This window comes from Panthera onca, chromosome A1, assembly GCF_046562875.1.
Source record: "Panthera onca isolate mPanOnc1 chromosome A1, mPanOnc1 haplotype 2, whole genome shotgun sequence".
Classification (NCBI taxonomy): domain Eukaryota; kingdom Metazoa; phylum Chordata; class Mammalia; order Carnivora; family Felidae; genus Panthera; species Panthera onca.
Window position 1 is genome coordinate 50,691,890 of NC_138339.1, and position 19,277 is coordinate 50,711,166.

Consider the following 19,277-nt stretch of genomic DNA (forward strand, 5'->3'; position numbering starts at 1 on the left):
CATGAGCTGGAACAAGGTCTCATGGCTTTGCTGGGCAGCCAGGGTGACTAGAAAAGTGATTACTTAGCTTCCCAATCTTAGAGCTCAGGAAGGTCACTGGGAGGGAAAGAAGTTGAGAGTGACTACTAATGGGACAAGCAGCAGGTTGTGTCCAGTGTTCTGCTGAAGGTCACATGGTCATGTAGCAGGGCTGACCAGGCCCAGGGCCCAGTCTCCTGGTTCCCGGTCCTGAGCTCTTTAGGTAGAACATTTGATATGTTTGTAGTGGCTAGATTCCCCATAAAAAAGGATTGTCCTGGAGAATGTCCTTCAAAGATAAAAACTCTTCATTGAAATTCAACTTAATTGGATGCTAAGAGGTCATGTCAGGAAAGCACTGTGCATGCTGGGAGAGGGAACATCTGAGCTCTGCCCCAGGCTGGCCGGAAGTTTTGGGAAAGGCCTCCTGGTGTCTGTACTTGTAAGTATGATTAATTATTTTTTCTTGGTTAGTGTTGTTCATTAAATGCCCATTAAGTGTTTTGGTATCTCTAGATGAAAGACCCTGTAGGAGGACAAATAGTTATTAACCAACCACGTGCTATCCAGTATGGGCTCATAATTCAAGATGATAGGTTTCAAATGTTGGATGAGAATGATAGAATCTTTCCACCATTCCTCCAGGTCAGAAGCAGAGTAGAATAAGGGCTCCAGGAGACACTTAAAATAAGGACACTTAAAGCATCCCTATTATAATTACCTTGCCATTGCAAGGAAGCCCAGATATGTACATTTGGCTATTGAAGATAGTAGAGACTGTACTCCTTCTCTCTGATCCCACCACTTGCTCTTTCCATGGGAGGCACCAAAGAGAAACTGGTAGGCTCTGCCCTTTCTTTGACTTCCCCTTCTCTATTGAGCCTTCCTGGGTGACTCTAGGTTACACTGATTCTTCTCCTTTGTTCTTACCCCAGGGCACCATATATACTGAACATTTTAGCATTTAGTGCTATTGAAGTTAACTTTTCATCGCTGCCTTCTAAGCTGTGCCAGGAATGGGCACTGTTTGGGGAAGGCAACCCAAGGTTGTCTGGATCTCCTCAACCCAAGGTTTTAGCACACATCCAGACATGTGACAAATCCTCTGCAAACATCAGGTCTGGACCTATGGGCTGGGATGCTCATGACTCTACCAGGTTGGTGCTTTATTTCATGACAGTTTGGGAGCAAGTAGAGTTGATTCCAGGATAGAAGGCGAAAGAAGCAAGAACATCCAACCCCTAAAGAGGGCATAATGCAGTTCAGTGCCCTTGCAGAGTTCCCCATGGTCAGACCGCAGGGACATTCCCTGAGCTCAGCAAGACACTGACTTTGGGAGTCCTATAAAGGGAAAGGGCAACTCTGCAAAACTGGAAGTGAAATTGCTTCAAAGAAGGGCAATTCTTAAATGGCAGGGGAAAAGTAATGCAATCCTGGTAAATGCGGGAACAGGATACTTGAGTCAGCTGAGAAAGCCCAAAATATTATTGCAAAGAAGAATTATATTTTTATTAGTTCACTGTCAGAAATAAGTAAACAGAAAACAAATGAAATCACTTTACAGAAAGCACATTCATTACTTAAAAGTAGCACCTTAGTGATTGGCACTGTCCGGTCATATCCACCAGTCAGGTTCACTCATGCTGATGAGTAAGCAATTCTTGATTGTTTTCTTTGCAACTCTGTGTTTTCTTGCATGGCTATTAAAAAGCAGCTGGCAATTTTGACAATTTTGTTTGCTTGGCCGTACTATACTTGTTCTCCCTCTTGGATCCTAAGACCTTTTTACTTTCCAGATACTTACAATGTCTCTGGGTCACTCTCCGATGTCTTACAGGTAGATGGAGGTGGGGACTGCCAGGGTAGCTGAAGCTGAATTTCAATTTCAGTTATTTTTTTAGTCCTTTCTAAATTCAGGCATCCAACCGCCTCCCCCCCCAAAAAACCCACCACCAACAACAAAAATAAAACAACTGAACTTGCTTAGAAGTGCAGGTGGTCCTGAATTGCTTTAGCAACACCACCTCAAGGAAATCTTCATGGACACAGGAACTAACATCTCGGTCACCAGAACCTTTTCAAATGGATTCATGTCTCCGTGCTTCTGTTTAACTGTTTCTGTGTTCCCATCCATCACAAACATATTATTGGTGCTGGCATCAGAACACTGTGTTCTCACTGGTTGTCATAAAACTGATGCATTTGTAGTCTTGTTTGAAAAGTTGTCAGTATAAATAACACATAAATTCACATTTTGCATCATAGGGCCTATTCCTTACAGATCAGGTCCTGAGAGTATGAAACATACAATACATCTTGACACAGAAGTGTTCAATAACAATAAATTAATAAATACATAAATTACTTAAATATTTAAATAGCATTAAGGTCAGTGGCAACCTGCTAGCTAGAAAATCTATAAATAAAGTAGCTAATTGCTTCAGTGGGCATTTGGCATTTCAATGTAAAACTACTACAAAGACATTATAATGAACCTTTGCAAAAAGCAAATTAGGTAGAAAATAACTTTTGGGGCTTATTCCATTGTCTCTTTAAAAACTTCTGCATAATATCTTCCACTTTTCCTCCAAGGTTTCATCCTGGGATTGGAACCTGAAAAAGAATACCAACAGTCTATGTGAATTAGAAATGTGGCAGCAAACCCTTCTTACCTCGCACAACATATTATTGGGGCAATGGGGTTTTAGGGATTCCATGTTAGAAGGGCCCAGCCTGCCCTTATGTGGTCTAGGATATGGCTGCTTTCAGTGTCCCCCCAGGGTGCCTAGGAGAAGGTTCTAAGTCCTGAAAAGAGCTTGCAAGCCCCCAGGGTGCCTAGGAGAAGGTTCTAAGTCCTGAAAACAGCTTGCAAGCCATTTTTGCTGACCCTTAGAGCAACAGGACCTATGTATGTTTTCTTTACTGCAGTATCTCTGTACCCAGCACAGTGCCTGGAACAATATGGGCATCAAATAAATATCTGTTAATGAACAAATATATGTTTCTGACTCTAGTGACTATGTGCCGGGCACCCTGTCTCCCCTTTCTTCTCCTGCACTGCCCCCCACCAAAGCCCTGCACCTGGGTCCACTGAGTGTTCAGGTATGGGCTGGGCTTTGTGGGCCTGCTCACCTAACTGCAGGACACGGATGCCCAGTTGCTCCAGGATGAGCTATAGTAGCGGTCTCTGGCTTGCACGCGGATCTTGGCATCCTTGTGGCACACGACCTTGGCTGAGGTCTTGTCCACGGAGAGTCTATCTTTCTGCAAAGGAGAGGGATGTCTTTGGCAATGCAGTCACAAGATGGGCTGGGCCTATTTTTGCAACGCTTGGTCTCTCAAAACAAGTACACCTGGGTTTAAGGGCTTCACAGTTGCAATAAACAGTGGAGTTGTATAGAACTTGCGCCACCTACTGATAGAAGCTCTAAACACATTTTCTACCTCAGCCCAGAGGGAGGAATGGTTCCGTCCAGCTCACATCTTTTTAGCACAGCTACCTTGCCTGAAGGCCCAATGCACACTCAGTCTGTACTGGGCGATGGTGGGACTAGGGCAGATTTGCTATAGCTGCCCCCTGGATATTCCTAAATACTATATCCTGATCCTTTTATCAGAAAACGTGCTGAAATCCAGGCATTGTTTACTTTTATTTGTGTAATCACAGGAAAATGCTTTAGGCTCTGTGTCTGAGTTTCGTCATTTATAAAAGAGGGATAATAATCATTCCTACCTCAAGATGTGTAAAAGTTAAAGGTAATCATCATGTAAAACTCTTAGTGAAGACTTTCATCAGGTAGAAAGTATTCAGTAGATATTATCTATTAATGATATAAATCTTATGTAGGGAAGATACATATGAAGTTTTTAAATAATATTTAGGTAAATTCACCCAGAATAGCCCTTCCCTCCTACAAAACATAATGCTCAGGGAGTGACTAAATGACTGAATTCCTTCTAAATGCTAAATACTATCCTGAATAAGGCCTTTATCCAGTGATTTCTAAAACTGGGGTTGAAGCAGTGTTGGGCTTTATAAAAGTGAATCTTGGACCTGGGAATTATGATGCCAAGGCAAGAAGTTTGAAAGCCATTGTCATAGCCTGTGTGAACGCTAACATTCTGTTCAATAAGATAATTTCACCATATGTGGAACAGCTGGGAATTATCCATTTTGGGTGAGACATAGCATGAATGTTCTATCATTCATTACACTTGCTAAATTCAAGCAATAATTTTAGGCGCCTGGAGCCCAGATTTCCTATATGGGGATCAATTCTGAGTGCAAGAATTAATGACGAACCATATTGGAGGCAATAGTAGCGTGGTTCGGTGCAGGCCATTTGCGTCCCCTAGACTGAATTCCGTGGTTCTGATCCTTCCTCTTTCCTAGCTGAGTAACTTTGAGCAAGTCATTTAACCTCTCTGAGCTTCCATGACTCCACGAGTGAAGTGGTGATAATACTGCCTGGCTTTGCGGGGTTACCTTAAGGATTCAGTGAGATATGCATGTGAAACCCTCAGCGCAGTCTCAGGCACTTAGAAAGTGCTAGATAAATGTTAGTTACTGGTATCCTCATCCCCTGGATGTGCATAAAACTGAATACACGGAGCCTGGATCACATCTTACCTTTTCTCTGTTGTTCTTGCCCTGGACCTGTACGCCAAATGTTAAGGAGAAGTAGGAATGTGGGGTGCTCCAGGTGTCAGGGTATTCCCAGCTCACTTCCACATGCCGAGAATTTTTTAATGGCTTCAGTTGCAGGTTCTTGGGCGGGTCCGGTTTGACTGTGGAAGAATCCAAAGAAACACCCTTTATTTTCCTAATGGGGCTTTTTGGTGTATGGTGTATGGTGTTTGGCTTCTGAACCGACTTTCACCTTTGACCAGTTGTGAGTCCATAGGTAGTTACTTCACTTCTCTGGGCACCTGTTGGCAAACATGAGGCACCCCTGCTGCTGGTGCCTGTGGAAGGTGGCCACAGCCTCTGTGGCTGACCCCTAGAGAGGCTCAGAATCCTTCTCACCACTGCACAATCAGATGAGCCATAGCAGTGGAACCACCTCTGCATAGTGCTCAGAAGAAATTTTGTAGAGACAAGACTCATATCTGGGCTACGTGGTGAAGGACCACCCTCTCTGTGGTCAATATGCCTCTTTGCACTGAACTTGGAGCTGAGTGGAGCCCCTTGCTGGGGATAAGATGAGAGAATTTCCACTTAGTGCTCTTTCCGTTGTCTTTTCATGGCAGCTGGCACTGACTCGTCTTGCAGCAGTTATCAAATTGTCTCTATGCTCATTCATTCATTCAATAAATGATGACTGAGCACCCGTCACATGCCAGTCACTAACTACACTGTGCACAGAGGATACAGTAGCGAGTATCATGGAAGACTCTAGACCCTTGTCTAGACAAGGGCAGAGGAGACATTCTATGGGATGTCCAAATCCCAAAGACCATGGTTCCTGGTAGATGCTTTTCAAATATTCTTCTATTATTAACATAACTGACATTTTTCTTTTTTCCTTTAGAACTCAGCTAAATGTCACCTCCAAGAGACCTTCCCTGGCCATCCTATGTAAATGCAAACCTTTCCCTACCCACCAAGGGCAGTCTCTCCACAAATGCTAGAGTGAGTTCTGTGGTTTTATACATTTTACTTCATGATGAAAATTCAGTGGATAAATGGCAAAGGAAATGACAAATGGCAAAATCTCCATCTGCAAATTAAAAAAAATCGATGTTCATTTCGGAGGGTCTTATATTCCAATAAAGAAGACTCTTTTCCAGTGCTGGAGAAAGATTGGTTGGGAATAACCACAATTAGTATGGAAGCCTGGTATGGTATGGTATGCTTGAGGGGCTCCTCCTAGGTTCCCTGTGGAAGCTTCCTGGACAGCAGAATAGCAGAATACAAGTATAGCCAAGAGTCTACTTATTCTTTCCTTTTTTTATGTGTATTTATTTATTTAGTGTGTGTGTGTGTGTGAGAGAGAGAGAGAGAGAGAGAGAGAGAGAGAGAGGAGAGAGAGAGAGGAGAGAGAGAGAGGAGAGAGAAAGGAGAGAGAGAATCCCAAGCAGGCTCCACACTGTCAGCAGGGAGCCAGATGCAGGGCTCGAACTCATGAACTGTGAGATCATGACCTGAGCCGAAATCAATAGTCGGTTGCTTAACTGACTGAGCCACCCAGGTGCCCCAAGAGCCTACTTTTTTCTAGTGGGGCAGGACTGGGTCTGAATTGTTATCTGTGAGATCTGAGGCAACTTATTTAACCTGTGTAAGACTCAATTTTCTCTTCCTTAAAATGCAGACAATAGTATCTACATTGTACACTTTGGGGGGGGTTAGAATAAAAGAGATAATGCATGTAAACCCTTACCTCAGTGCATGGGGCATTGCGCACATGTGACAAATGGCATTTATATCCTTAGTAAGTACGTATAATCAAGCAAACTCACTGATGTCCCTGATGAAGAAGCTGCTGGTGTAGTTTTCGTACTTGAGCTTGTGAATAGCGTCCACCACGACTTCAATGGGTAGGCTCTCCTCGGCAGCCGGGCAGGCACTGCCTTCCTGACACTCCACTGTGTACTTCTTATAATCCCTGTTGTCCACTCTGACCTTCTCTGCTGAGAGTGTCGCTGCTCCACAAGTCACCCCTTGGGGGTCAGAGGAGCTGAAGTCAAAGACAGACATTACCCTGTGTCACACAATTGTGGGTGAGTTTCTAGGGGCTGGAGCCAGGCAGCTGTTTGAGGACACAATTTCTCCAACTGGTTTGATTTCTCCTAAGGGGGTAAGAATCTGCCCTCCCCATGAGAACAAGCTTTGCTTCAAGAGGTGGTACAAATATTTAGAGACAGCTCTGCATTTACATGCCTCTGGCCTAAATGAATCCAGAAATTTCTAGATCCAGAGCCCTGGGTTAAATCTCCTTATTAGAATTTTAAATTCGTTTTTCTCATTCTAATTACACAATCAACACATGCTAATGATAAAAAATTAAAAAGATAAAAATGTGTATAAATGAAACGTGTGTGCCTCTTTCAACCATAATCTCACTCCCCAAATAGAAATACTATTCATAGCTTGTGTCCCTCCAGACCTTAGTCTATGAATATTCAGACCAATCATATATCCATATGTATATATGCATTCACACATATTTTGTCTGTATACACAGACAATGCTTTTATTTTCCATTAAATAGGATCCTACTATACATATATATATGGTTTGTAACCATCTCTTCCCCCTCTGAACATATGGGGAGCGCTCCATGACAGACCACACAGATTGGGTTATCCATTTTGATGAATGCACGTTAAGCTGGGGGATAATGTACCACGCTTTATTTAGCTTTTCCCCTGCTGATTACCAAAAACATTACAATGAACACTGGCTTCCATGTCTCTGTGCCCTTGTATAAGCATCCTTTTAGTATGGATTTTCATCTTAAAGATGGAAAAGGAAGACTCCAGAGGTTAATTTGCTCAGTTAATCACCTGGGGTTTGCTCTGTTACCCTGCCTTGTTCAGGAACCTAGATGGTGAGTGAGGGAAGTCACACAGACCGGCTAACATAGGTTCGGTATCCATGGAAACTGGTTTCTTAGGGGAAGTCCAAGTGTATTGGACAAACAATGAACTTCAGATTAGTGACGTCAGCAGAGGGAAAAGGAGTTGAAATGGCCCTGAGAAAATTTCTGGAGGCCTCAGAGTTTTGGAGTCGGCTTCAGGGCTTTCAAGATCTGTGTCCGAGAGCTTTTGTTTCTCTTTTCATCTCAGGGTGCAATTTTGGCAAGTCATTTGTAGCTTCGATTTCCCCTTTTATGCCTCCCCATGGTGCCATGAGCCTTAATGAAGCATTGCCAGGCAATCTGGATGAGTGGGTTCAAACACAGCAGAGGCTATTCTCAGGCCCCAATAATGTCCTGTTCTAACCTACACATTTGTTCAGGTGATTAGCTTAAATCTCCATGTTCTTTTCCCAATTTAGGCAAGAGGGGGTGTTGAAAAAAATACAGGTTTGACTGTGTTTTCTCACTTATCATTAACTGATAGGCCATTGCTAGGTTGCCCTTATTTTCTTAATGCAATAGTTGTCACAAAATGCTAAGAGATCAGAGTGGTTTCACTTACCCTCTGCTGCTTTTGACAGTGAATTTCAAATCGGTACTGATTGCCGTCAGCCACCAGCAGGTGAAACGTCCAGAATAATTCTTTGCCTCACATCTTAGAAAGATCTTATTTTTGGATTCTGGATTTGAAAACAACAAAAATTCAATATTTAGAAGTTTTCTTTCAGGTAGATCTTAATTGTGATGAACCACAGGCCACCAAGCGGTACAAGAGTGAAGATCTTCCATTTATTTCCTTGGAAAATGATGCTGCTTCCCTGACAGGCAGTTTAGCGAGGACCGGGAATGTGTCAGTAGGATGCTGATTCTGCAGAGTATACGTTGCACCTGATATATCAGAGGGAGGGATTAAATTTGGCAAGGCTGCCATCCCAGAGCTGAGTTATGAACTATACACATTGGTTAATTTCCATTAACCATTTAAAAAGAACTTCAGGAAAACCAACCAGATTCACCACGAAAATCTCTGAACATGAGATTTGGATGGTTGATCACTCAAAGTGTCTAAGAAAGCAAAGAAAAACACAGGTGCTGGGTGGTTTCAGCAAGGGATTTACATTAAAATTTTTTTTTTTAATTTTTTATGGGGCAAAAGAGAAAGCACCATCTGAGGGAATGGGATTACCTTTCTGTTCCCTTAAGATATCAGTGGACCAAATTCCATCTTCCTTTTTGTGTATCAGGAGGAACAAATGGCTCAGAACCTCGCCTCCTTTATGACAGGTATACTGGCCAGCATCTGCAAATTCTTTGACTTGGATGGTCAGAGTTTTACCAGAGCCTAGGACTTCACTGCTCTGGTCAGAGGTCCAGGTGATGTCATCTTCTTCAGGAGTATTGCAGGTGAGGACCACCATTTCTCCGGGGGCATCAGGGTGCCAGTCCAACTCTACAACATAAACTGGAGAGCACAGGGAGTGGAGAACAGGACTGTGAGCAACGTGAACTTGGGACTGGGTTTTATGAACCACCTGAGCATTTGCACTGCAGAAAAGCACAGCCTTGCTTGTAACAGCAAATACTTGCTGAGATGATCTCAGGTCACTGGGCCCTACTTGGGCTCAAGGTCGTGAAGAGACAACAAAGAGTAGTTTAATTTTTATTTATTTTGACAGAGAGAGAGAGAGAGAGAGAGAGGATGAATGGGGGAGGGGCAGAGAGAGACAGAGAGAGACAGAGATTGAATCCCAAGCCTGCCAGTGCAGAGCCCAACGCGGGGCTCAAACTCACCAACTGTGAGATCATGACCTGAGCTGAAATCATGAGTCGGACCCTTAAACAACTGAGCCACCCAGGCGCCCTAAGACAAGCAAAGAGTTTTACAGCTGCCATCCTACTGACGGGCTGTCTTCAATAATTAACTTCTGATTAGCTGGCAGATGGGGAAGGCCTTGATACACCAAAAATGCAAAGAGCACAAAACTCTTTACCAAAGACCTGGTGGAGATAAGAACCTTCCAGCACAACTTTGGTTTCATAGGGAATAAGGCAGGGCACAGAAATGTCAAGAAAGACTGACCAGCACTGAAATCCTGTCCCCACGAATTGGCTAAGGGATTTGGAATGAGGTACTTAATCACCATGAGCCTCAGTTTCCTCAACTGTGAAATGACAATAATAACATCTATGTCGTAGGTTTGGCTATGAGGATTAAATAAAAAACAAACATATAAAGCACTTAGCGCTGTGCCTACCACAGTAAACTCAGTGTTGGTTATTGTTATTCAGAGACCAAAGGGTCAGATGAGTGCACAGAGAAACTGTCCTACAATTTTCCAAGGGCATTTAAGGATTTAGTCCCTACTGTGCAAAACTCACCAACAGAGATTTTCATTCCACTTTTTAAAACAATTTTACACCCTTATGAAGCAGTTCAGTAGATCCTGGTCTTCCCATTTCATGCCGAAACCAAGAGACCAAGCAAGGTTACATCAAGTTAGAAACACAAGAGCTGTAGCTCAGGCCTTCTATCTCGTTGACTTTGCACTGGATCTCAAATATGAGTATCCAAACTGGCACCTGAGGAATGGCTTAGTAGAGTATTTCAATGAGTGTGCCACATCACAGCTTCATTCATTCACTCATGCATCACTTATTCATTAACTAGAATCATTCAATGCACTGGTTCCCCAAACCTGATCATTCAGCCACCATTATCAGCAGCAGCACCGAGGAAACTGATAGATATCCAAATTCAGAGTTACCAAACCAGCCACTTTGGGATGGGCCTGGTGGTCTGTTATGCTCTCCAGATGATTTTGATGCCCTCTCTAATTGGAGAGCCACACAGGTGAAGAGCCTGGATTTTGGAGTCACATAGGTCTGAGTTTAGATTCAGCTCTGTATCTTATACTTGCCTGTGGCCTCAGGCGAGACATTCAATTACTCTAAGCTTGGGTGTCATCGTTTTTAAAATGAGCAAAATATTAGTGCTTGCTTCGGCAGGTTGAGACATGGATTATATAAGCCAATTCATACAACAGCTTAACGTAGTGCCCTTAAATGCTCTATAAATGGTGACTTTTATGGTTGGCGTCCAAATGTAAAGTATTGTGGGATATAAAGTTCTCATTTTAGATCCGAGGGATTTTTAACTACTGAATCGGTAACAAAACAAGAGGTAAAAAGTATTTGGGACCCAACTCTTTGGAAATGATTACCTATGCTGAAATAAAACCGTGTCTCACCTTTGGCTTTCTCTAGTTTTTCTTTGTTCTGCTGGAAATTGAACCACAGCAAGGCTATTTTTCTGTCACAGCTAAAACTCAGAAGGCCTAGAAGACCCTTACCTAAGAACAGGGGAAAACAACCACAAAGGGGAGCCTAATGAAGAGCATCTGGAACCTTGTGCCTGGCTTTATCATCTCATCTGGTCTCCAAAGTCCTATGCCCTCTGTTTCTCACATGGACTTCCTGGAATTTCTGTGGTTTACCAAATTAGAAGTAACTTAAGGGTTTACTATGCGAGGGCCAAGTTTCCTGAGCTCACTAGCTATACGAGGATTGATAGGAATCTGACATACTCATCTAGCTCAGGCTTTTGCCTTTCCTCAAGGCAGGGTCTAAAACTCAAACCCTCCTCAGGCGGAGAGGAGATGACTGAATTCTTGTCTTCCCGAAAAGATTAAGAATAGAAGAATAGTCCCACATTCCTTTCGGGTACCCATTTTCCAGTGTGGTACTTTCCTGACTATCGAAAGATTATTTCTGGTCATCAGTGGAAATGTCTTCACTTGTAACTTACGCCTATTTCCTCCTGTTCTCCAAGCACATAGGAAACCATTGCTCTATGTCCTTCTTGTAAGACCTTCTTCAAATATTTAAATGCACAGGCTTTGAAGTGAGACAGAATTGGAATCAAGTCCCTGTACTATCCTTACCAAGTATGTGAAATTGGGGAAGTTGCTTAATCTCTGTAGCCTCTATTTTCAACATCTCTAAAATGGGGTACAGACAGTCCCTATTTTATATGGATGTTGTGGGAATTAAACGAGAAACATTTGAGGTCTTTCAGGAACAACTAACAATCAGTTAATACATTACTTTGTGTGAGATAATAAAAGGATATAGTGAATTTCACTAAAACCTATTCTATTATTCTAGTAATTTTTATTGGTCATTGGGATTATAAACAGGTTCTTTTGAATCATCAGTGCCATCACTTTAAACAACCAAAACAATAGCAGCTAACATTGACTGTCACTGGACATTTGTTGTGCTGTCCCCTGAATTCACTGACATATTTAATCATCTGCATAATAGGCAACTCTTTGTGATCCCCAGGTCACAGTCGAGGAAACTCAGGCTTGGAGGTGACCCAGCTCAAGGTCACCTACCTGATAAGTGGCAGAATCAGCCTTTGAGCCCAAGTCAATGTGAGTCTAGTTAAGTGCATAGTCAGAGGTTAGTACTCTTGGTGCCAGCAGAGGGGGTGATATTGTGTGATGGAGCGGGGATGAGAGAACAGAGTTCTTATACTTTTCAAATCCTTCACTTTGGAATTTTAATTGAACGATACAGCCAGTTTTTAGTGATACTGGCAAAATCCATATATCTTTTCCCATCAGAGTCCACATAAAGCTCCTACTGTGGCATTTAATGTGAAGGCCAAACAACACAGACACCCTCAAAGGTGAAGGAAGGACAGACGGACCCACACTTTCCCAGGGATGGCACTCACTAGGAGGCCCCAAGGCTTGGTTGCCCCTTCTAGTCTGAGGTCCCCACACCACCTGCCTGACAGTCCTGGCTTGGAATTCAGGGCCTCCCCAGAGAAGGAGAGGCTGGTTACCGTTTTTCTCCAGTTCCCATATGGCCATGAGGAGAGGTGCCAGCAAAACCAGGGAAAACCAGGAGATGACCAGCTGCTGAGGATGCATCTGCAGGAGGCGGAGAAACAGAGGAGAAGAAGGAGAAAGAGAGAGAAGAGGAGGGAAAAGAGAAGAGACAATGTCAGCAGTTACTCAGTCATTTTGGAAACCATATTCATTCAATGTACCTTGGTTTTAATCTTGATTTTTCTCATCAGATTCATACCACGCGAATTGCAGGAACCCTGTGCCAGTCTCTGAGTAAGAACATCTCCAAAGAGAGAACCACAGACTATCTGGAGCTGAAGGAGAACTGAGGCCAGCCATCTGATAGAATACTCTTTTTTTTTTTTTAATATTTATTATTTGAGAGAGAGAGAGAGAGAGAGAGAGAGAGAGGAAGAAGGGGAGGGGCAGAGAGAGGGGGAGACACAGAATTGGAGGCTCTGAGCTGCCAGCACAGAGCCCAATGCGGGGCTCAAACCCACAGACCACGAGATCGTGACCTGAGCTGAAGTCAGCTGCCCAACCAACTGAGCCACCCAGGCATCCCAGAATCCTCTCATTTTTAAGCTGAGAAACCTAAGGTGCAGAGAAGGAACATGACTTGTCTGGATCAACATTCAACCGTTATTTACTTACTATGTACTTTCTATGTAAAGGGCATAGAGCTAGAGTGGTTAGGAGAGAAAAAAAAAAGGATTTTGGGCCTGGGTCCTGTCTTCTAGGAGCAAATACTTTCATTCAACAAATATTTATGATCCAAGTTATGGCAACCACCTGGCGGCCAGGTTTAGTTTCTCTCCTCGTTTAGATTGTAACTGCTCCAAACTCAAAGGTTACTTCCTCTCACATAACAAAACAAGTGATTCTCAAACTTGAGCACACATCAGAGTAACCTGGAAGCCTTGCTAAAACACAGATGGCTGAGTTCCACCTACAGAGTGTCTGATTCAGCAGGTAGGGGTCAAGGGGGATGGAAGGAGGAGAGGGACCTCAGAATCTGCATTTCTTAAAAGTTTCCTGGTGAAGCTGATGTTGCTGGTCCAGGGATCACACTTTGAGAACTACTGGGTTAACCCATGTTTAGCGTCCACAGCTCTGAAAAGCAAGATGTTCTTTGGAAGAAGGCCATGAAATATTGATATATCCACTCTGAAAAGTGAAATGTATAATTTTGTGCTAAATATCAGCTACCATCTTAGAGTAAAACTCAATCTAGATTGGGATCCAGGGTTTATGCAAATCTTCAGGACGTGAAGATTGTACCCTACTTCTGAATTAGGTAGAGATGGTGATTATTGAATTTCATTCTGAAACACCTCCATCCATCTCAGAGAGCACCAATGTTCTGCAGGAACATGTTTTCAGAAACCACTGAATAAATCCTACAAATAATAAGACCCAAAATTTTTGGTCAGGGGGCACCTGGGTGGCTCAGTCGGTTAAGCGTCCGACTTCGGCTCAGGTCATGATCTCATGGTTCATGGGTTCCAGCCTTTTATCAGGCTCTGTGCTGCCAGCTCAGAGCCTGGAGCCTGCTTCAGATTCTGTGTCTCCCTCTCTCTGCCCTTCCCCTGCTTGTGCTCTCTCTCTCTCTCTCTCTCTCAAAAATAAATAAAACATTAAAAAATTTTCAGCCAGATACTTTAAAAATGAACATCTTTTGGCTGGGGTTACTGAATATTGACAAATCACGGCTTTGTTAGAATTGCTGCTAATCCTAGGAGAACCTTGCCATGTGCTTTATTCAATCAGATTACAAAGGTTGAGAGTGGCAGATATGGGACTAGAAGTCAGGCCTTCCTGTACTGTCAGCACTTTGTCACTGCAGCATGGAGCTTTCACAGACATGCCCATTAATCATGTCCAAGTTATGACTGTAACAATGTACTAGTTGCCACAGGGTATCAGTTAGTACATTCACAGGCTTGGAGTCCAGCAGACGGGCTTGAATTCTGCTTCCTCCACTTATAGTTGTGTGATGTTGCCCAAATTATCTCTGAGCCTCAGTCTCCTCGTCTATAAAATGGACATTATACCCATTTCAGAGGGTTGTTGACAGAATGCAATGAGATGACATATCATATTATAGAAGGCAACCAATAACATGTTAGCTTGTACTTAGGTGAAGAGATAAAGGAAAAATGCGATATGTCTGTTTTGTATACAACAGCGGACAAAACCTTCCTGCTGGTTGTAGGGAAATGCCCTAGAGGTATTGTAATTACATAGGCCTGTAAAGCCCAGATGCCGGCACTCTGGGCAGGGAAATAACAGAGATTCCTGGCATCTCCTGGTGATTCTTTTGCACTATCTTAATGCTGGGATTTTCCCTTTGGCTATATTCCTGGCACTTCCTCTTGGGGCCTTAGATGTGTTTGAGAATTTCAGGTGAACTGCACTTCATGATCAAGGGAGCCTTGGTGATGATTCTAAGAAACAACTTGCATTTTAGTATCACCTACATTTTAAACCATGGAACACTGGCTGGATGGGGTGGGGCGGGGGGAAGTGGTGGTGGGTCACTCTCTTAATCCAACCCAGGGAAATCCAAAAAGGGGGCAGCATGTATTTGCCCTGTTGTTCTCCAGTTCAGCTGATATCAGAGAGCTATATTCCACAGCCCACATTTCCTTGGCATGTTACATTTGAGAGTCTTGAGGATTAAACATTTTTTTCCATGTAATTTTGTAGGTTTTCTAAATTCTTGAAATCTTTGTATAAGGAACACAGGGACCCCAGGTCCTGTGGTATGGTTATGCTCCCTAAAGCTAGTGCCAACATGGGCATGCCCAGGACACTTGGGTGGGCATCTCGTTTGCAAGCTTTATTTTGTTACTTTTTAATTTAGAAAGAATTATTATTGGGTGCCTGGGTGGCTCAGTCGGTTAAGCGTCTGACTTTGGCTTAGGTCATGATCTCACGGTTTGTGAGTTCGAGCCCCGTGTCAGGCTCTGTGCTGACAGCTCAGAGCCTGGAGCCTGCTTGGGACTCTGTGTGTCTCTCTCTCTGCCCCTCTGCTGCTAGCGTTCTGCCGTGCTCTCTCTCTCTCTCTCAAAAATAAACATTGAAAAAAATAAAAAATAAATAAATAATAAAAAGAATTATTATTTAAAAAATAAAAAGGCAAAATCACACAAAGCATGGGTAGCACCCCCAATTCTAGAGCCAGGCAGACCTGCATTGGCATCCCAGCCCTGCCACTTATTAGTTGTGTGACTCTAGGAAAGTCACTTGACTTATTTAAGTCTCACATTCAACCTGTAAAATGGGCATCCTACTGTGGTGAGGAGTTAATGAAATAATTCATGAAGGTATCCAGCAGGGTGCCCAAGGAAGTCAGGACTCCTGGCTGTTTGCTCTCCCTGAATCCCACTCATAGCACTTTTTCCTGTGATTGTGGTAATATAGTTCTCTATGTTTGTCTTCTCTGCCACACTGAGCTCTCTGAGGGCAGGGATCATGTCTTTCTGACTCCACACTGTACCTCCAGAGTCTAGCATAAACACTCTGGCCTCGAGGGATCTTATGAATTATTAGAGGAAAATGAATAAATGTACAGAAATCATCAGTTTTCAGATCCCAGTAAAATGAACCCCAAGAGGTTGTCCAAATTCTTTCCAATATCTTGAAGTTCCTTATCTGACGGAGTGGGCCATCAGCGGGGGTTTGGTAATCTCTTGGTTAAAATGATATTTTAACCTGATCGTTATTTTTTTTAACCTGAAAAACTGTTGCACACGATTTACCTGGGCAACCATAAGACACTAATAGAGTATAATCTTTTGTTTTCCTCCTCACAGATTTTAAAACCCTTCGGCAAATACTTTTAAACAATGCGGCTGCTTTTCATTTTTAAAGTAGCTCCGAAGTTAATCCAAAAAAATCTGGATAACCCGGCCTCCAGTCTGCTTGACTGTTCCAACTATCTATTAAGCCCAACACAAAGTTTGCTCTGCAACTTTCAATTATGAGGTGTAAGTATGAATTCAATTGTTTATTGAATTCATTATGGCTTAATGAACGAACAGCTTTAAAAAAGTTTACAGTCCTAACAGAGGCACACCTCACTTGATACAATTTAACTGGTGGGCATTAAAATTGAGGAACACTCTTTTATGTACACACTACTCTCAGACAAGACAAAACAAGCCCTTCTATCAAATGTGCATTCATTTGCAGACTGTCGTGTACAATTATTATTAGTTGACTTTTTTTTTTTTTTTCTTTTTAATTTATTTTTGGGACAGAGAGAGACAGAGCATGAACGGGGGAGGGGCAGAGAGAGGGAGACACAGAATCGGAAACAGGCTCCAGGCTCCAGGCTCCGAGCCATCAGCCCAGAGCCTGACGCGGGGCTCGAACTCACAGACCGCGAGATCGTGACCTGGCTGAAGTCGGACGCTTAACCGACTGCGCCACCCAGGCGCCCCTAGTTGACTTTTAAAATTAAGACCTGATACATCAGTCCCCAAAATACTGACTTTCCACTATTTTCCCGGCAGGTAAGTCTCCAGGAATGCCTCCAGGAATCCACACACTCCTTCCTGGTAGCTTGCCAGGGGTAGGGGTACCACTCAAACGGTGCTACCCCGGACAGCCTGCGGGCCTGTGGAAAGCTAGAAGGGGCCAAGGAAGTGCTTACCTTGCTTCTGGGCAGGCTGCAGAGTTTTCTGGGTCTGAAACTTGTCTCTTCTTCTTCTTCTGCTGCTGCTGCTGTTGCTGCTGTTGTTGCTACTGGGGCTTATATACCCTACTCCTACCAAGCTTTCTGATGGAAACTTAAACTAGAAACTGACTTGTTCAAGTTGCAACACTGAAAACAACTCTCAAAACCTTCTGGGGGAATTTCAAGAAGTTCCTTTTTTTTTTTTTTTCCCCATGTGTATCAATAATGCTGAGGGAACACAAGCATCAAAATCCCAGGTAATGAACTAAGAGGAAGTGACTTTTGGGTGGGGAAAAAGGAAGGAGATGGGATGCTCACTTCTTTCTGTTGACATCAGGGTCAATGGGCTTAAAGCCTGCCTGCAGCAGGCAGCCTCCACAGACAGGAGAAGGAAGGCCAAGGAGAGTTCACACAGGAGGCCAGGTTCAGGTCAGAATCAAGCAATCGTAAGCCAGAGGGTCCAAAAACAAACTCTATGGTTCTTCTGAAGTCAATGAAAATGAGATGAAGGGCAAAGGACTTAGTATATTTGAGGTTCCCCTCTTCCACATTATTCCTTCAACATCTGGATTTCAGAAACATCCCATTACCACCCATTGTGGCTTCATGCACCACACACACACCTGTACATTTATACAGGCACAGCCATGGGAAGATGATAAAAATGTGTATTACTAGTAAGACTCAAAAATGGAGGGATACAGCTCATGCTCATAGGTAATTGCTCACAGACAGGTGGGGACAGAAAGTGAAATATCCACAGTCAGGGATATAGACAACCTATGCCACACTCAAGGCACACACCGGACTATAACCTCACACTCCTATGCACACAAAACCATAGAGCCTTAGGAGCTCTATACCGATGCACAGAATTAGCAGAATTAGCTAGAAATTCCTAGAGGAATTTAACATTGTTAAGAGGAGTGAAAGGTGAACACGGTGTTAGACACCCACAACCATTCTGCACAAGAGCAGCAACAGAAACACTAGCTGGAACACCAACACCAAGTAGAAGCCCACAGATGCACGCCGATAGATACAGGCCGTACCCAGGGCCGCCGAGAGAGGGCGCTGCTGCGAGGCCGTGCCAGACCCGCGCCGGCGACCCGAGAGTTCACTCTCACCCGCGAGGTCTCCATTTCTGAGCACCGTCTCCAGTCCCCGCCGCCTGGGAAGTTCCTGGGCCCCGGCAGGGTTTCAGGTGGACGCAGCTTCCCATACTAACTTTCCTTGCAGTTTCTGCGCGGGGAAAACTGGAGACCGGGCAAGAGCAGCGGAGCTTCCCAACCGCACACTTCCTCCCTCCGTTTGACCCATCCGGGGAGGGCGGGGGCTGCTGAGCTGGCAGTCCCACTGTTTATCCGACCTGGTGCTCTGGCTTGGGCGGAGACAGTACCTCGAGCTCCGAGTGCCTTCTCCCACCTCCTCTGCCCTCTAGGCTTCAAGGGAAACAGAAGTTCTTCTCAAGTTAAACAACAAAGTGAAACGTCCTGTATCCAAGTCATATGTAGATATGAACAAAGTAAGTTGCATTGTATTGGGTTGTATGATACCGTGTGTGTGTGTGTGTGTGTGTGTGTGTGTGCTCACGCGTGAGCTCTCCTGCTTGTTACCATGGGCATCTCTGACGAATATAGCTGGACGGTGATGCGGAAGGGACCTTTCCAGTTTGATTTTTGTTGTTATATGAGGCACCTGTACACTCACACACACATACATACGTTAAAATATGTACCAATGGGGGGGTTTCTTTCTGTAAAAATGTGTTTACTACTCCCAACAAGTCATCAACGATTACTTAACAGAAAACTTAATATAAAGTTGGCAGAAATAGTTTCACCAGCTTGTTTACAGTGGCTGCATCACCATAGGGGAGCCCTTCTGTGGCCTTCCTTAAGTACATACATACATAAAATAAGACAAGTAAGACAAAGCCATTTTACCAATGTGTTCATAAAAGCAGCCTCAGAGTTAAAAAAAAGCTGATTTGAATATAAAATCTAAGTCAAAATAGTGTGCTAGTTTTGCAAAAGCAGGTTCAAGGTAAGCCTTGCTCCCCCCACCCCTGCCCCGGCTCAGATTGCAGCCCCAGGACCAGTCCTGTGTGAAAGGTGTGTGGGACCACCTGCACCA

General features: G+C 43.7%; 1 protein-coding gene and 1 long non-coding RNA gene across 9 annotated transcripts in view; one reads left to right on the plus strand and one right to left on the minus strand.

Annotated features, from left to right (window-relative positions):
* Positions 1-1,502: 1,502 nt before the first annotated feature.
* On the minus strand, positions 1,503-18,398 carry IL12B (interleukin 12B). 5 transcript variants are annotated; one of them, XM_060634872.3, is made up of 9 exons: positions 18,194-18,270; positions 17,118-17,625; positions 12,451-12,538; positions 8,785-9,060; positions 8,161-8,278; positions 6,478-6,695; positions 4,649-4,806; positions 3,151-3,282; positions 1,503-2,631 (listed from the first exon to the last, which is right to left on the minus strand). In XM_060634872.3, exons 3-8 carry the CDS (start codon positions 12,536-12,538, stop codon positions 3,151-3,153), a joined length of 990 nt encoding a protein of 329 aa, XP_060490855.1. In that variant the 5' UTR covers positions 17,118-17,625; positions 18,194-18,270; the 3' UTR covers positions 1,503-2,631. The 5 variants fall into 5 exon arrangements, with proteins under 5 accessions (XP_060490855.1, XP_060490852.1, XP_060490856.1 ...); XM_060634869.3 differs by lacking the exon at positions 17,118-17,625 and having other exon boundaries at positions 18,194-18,398; XM_060634873.3 differs by lacking the exon at positions 18,194-18,270 and having other exon boundaries at positions 17,460-18,177.
* The window catches only part of LOC144616234 (uncharacterized), a 70,029-nt gene continuing 69,036 nt past the window's right edge, over positions 18,285-19,277 (plus strand). For all 4 annotated transcript variants that reach the window (XR_013555374.2, XR_013555375.2, XR_013555377.2 and 1 more), the window contains exon 1: positions 18,285-18,666. This is a non-coding gene — a long non-coding RNA (uncharacterized LOC144616234). The remainder of the gene's footprint in view (positions 18,667-19,277) is intronic.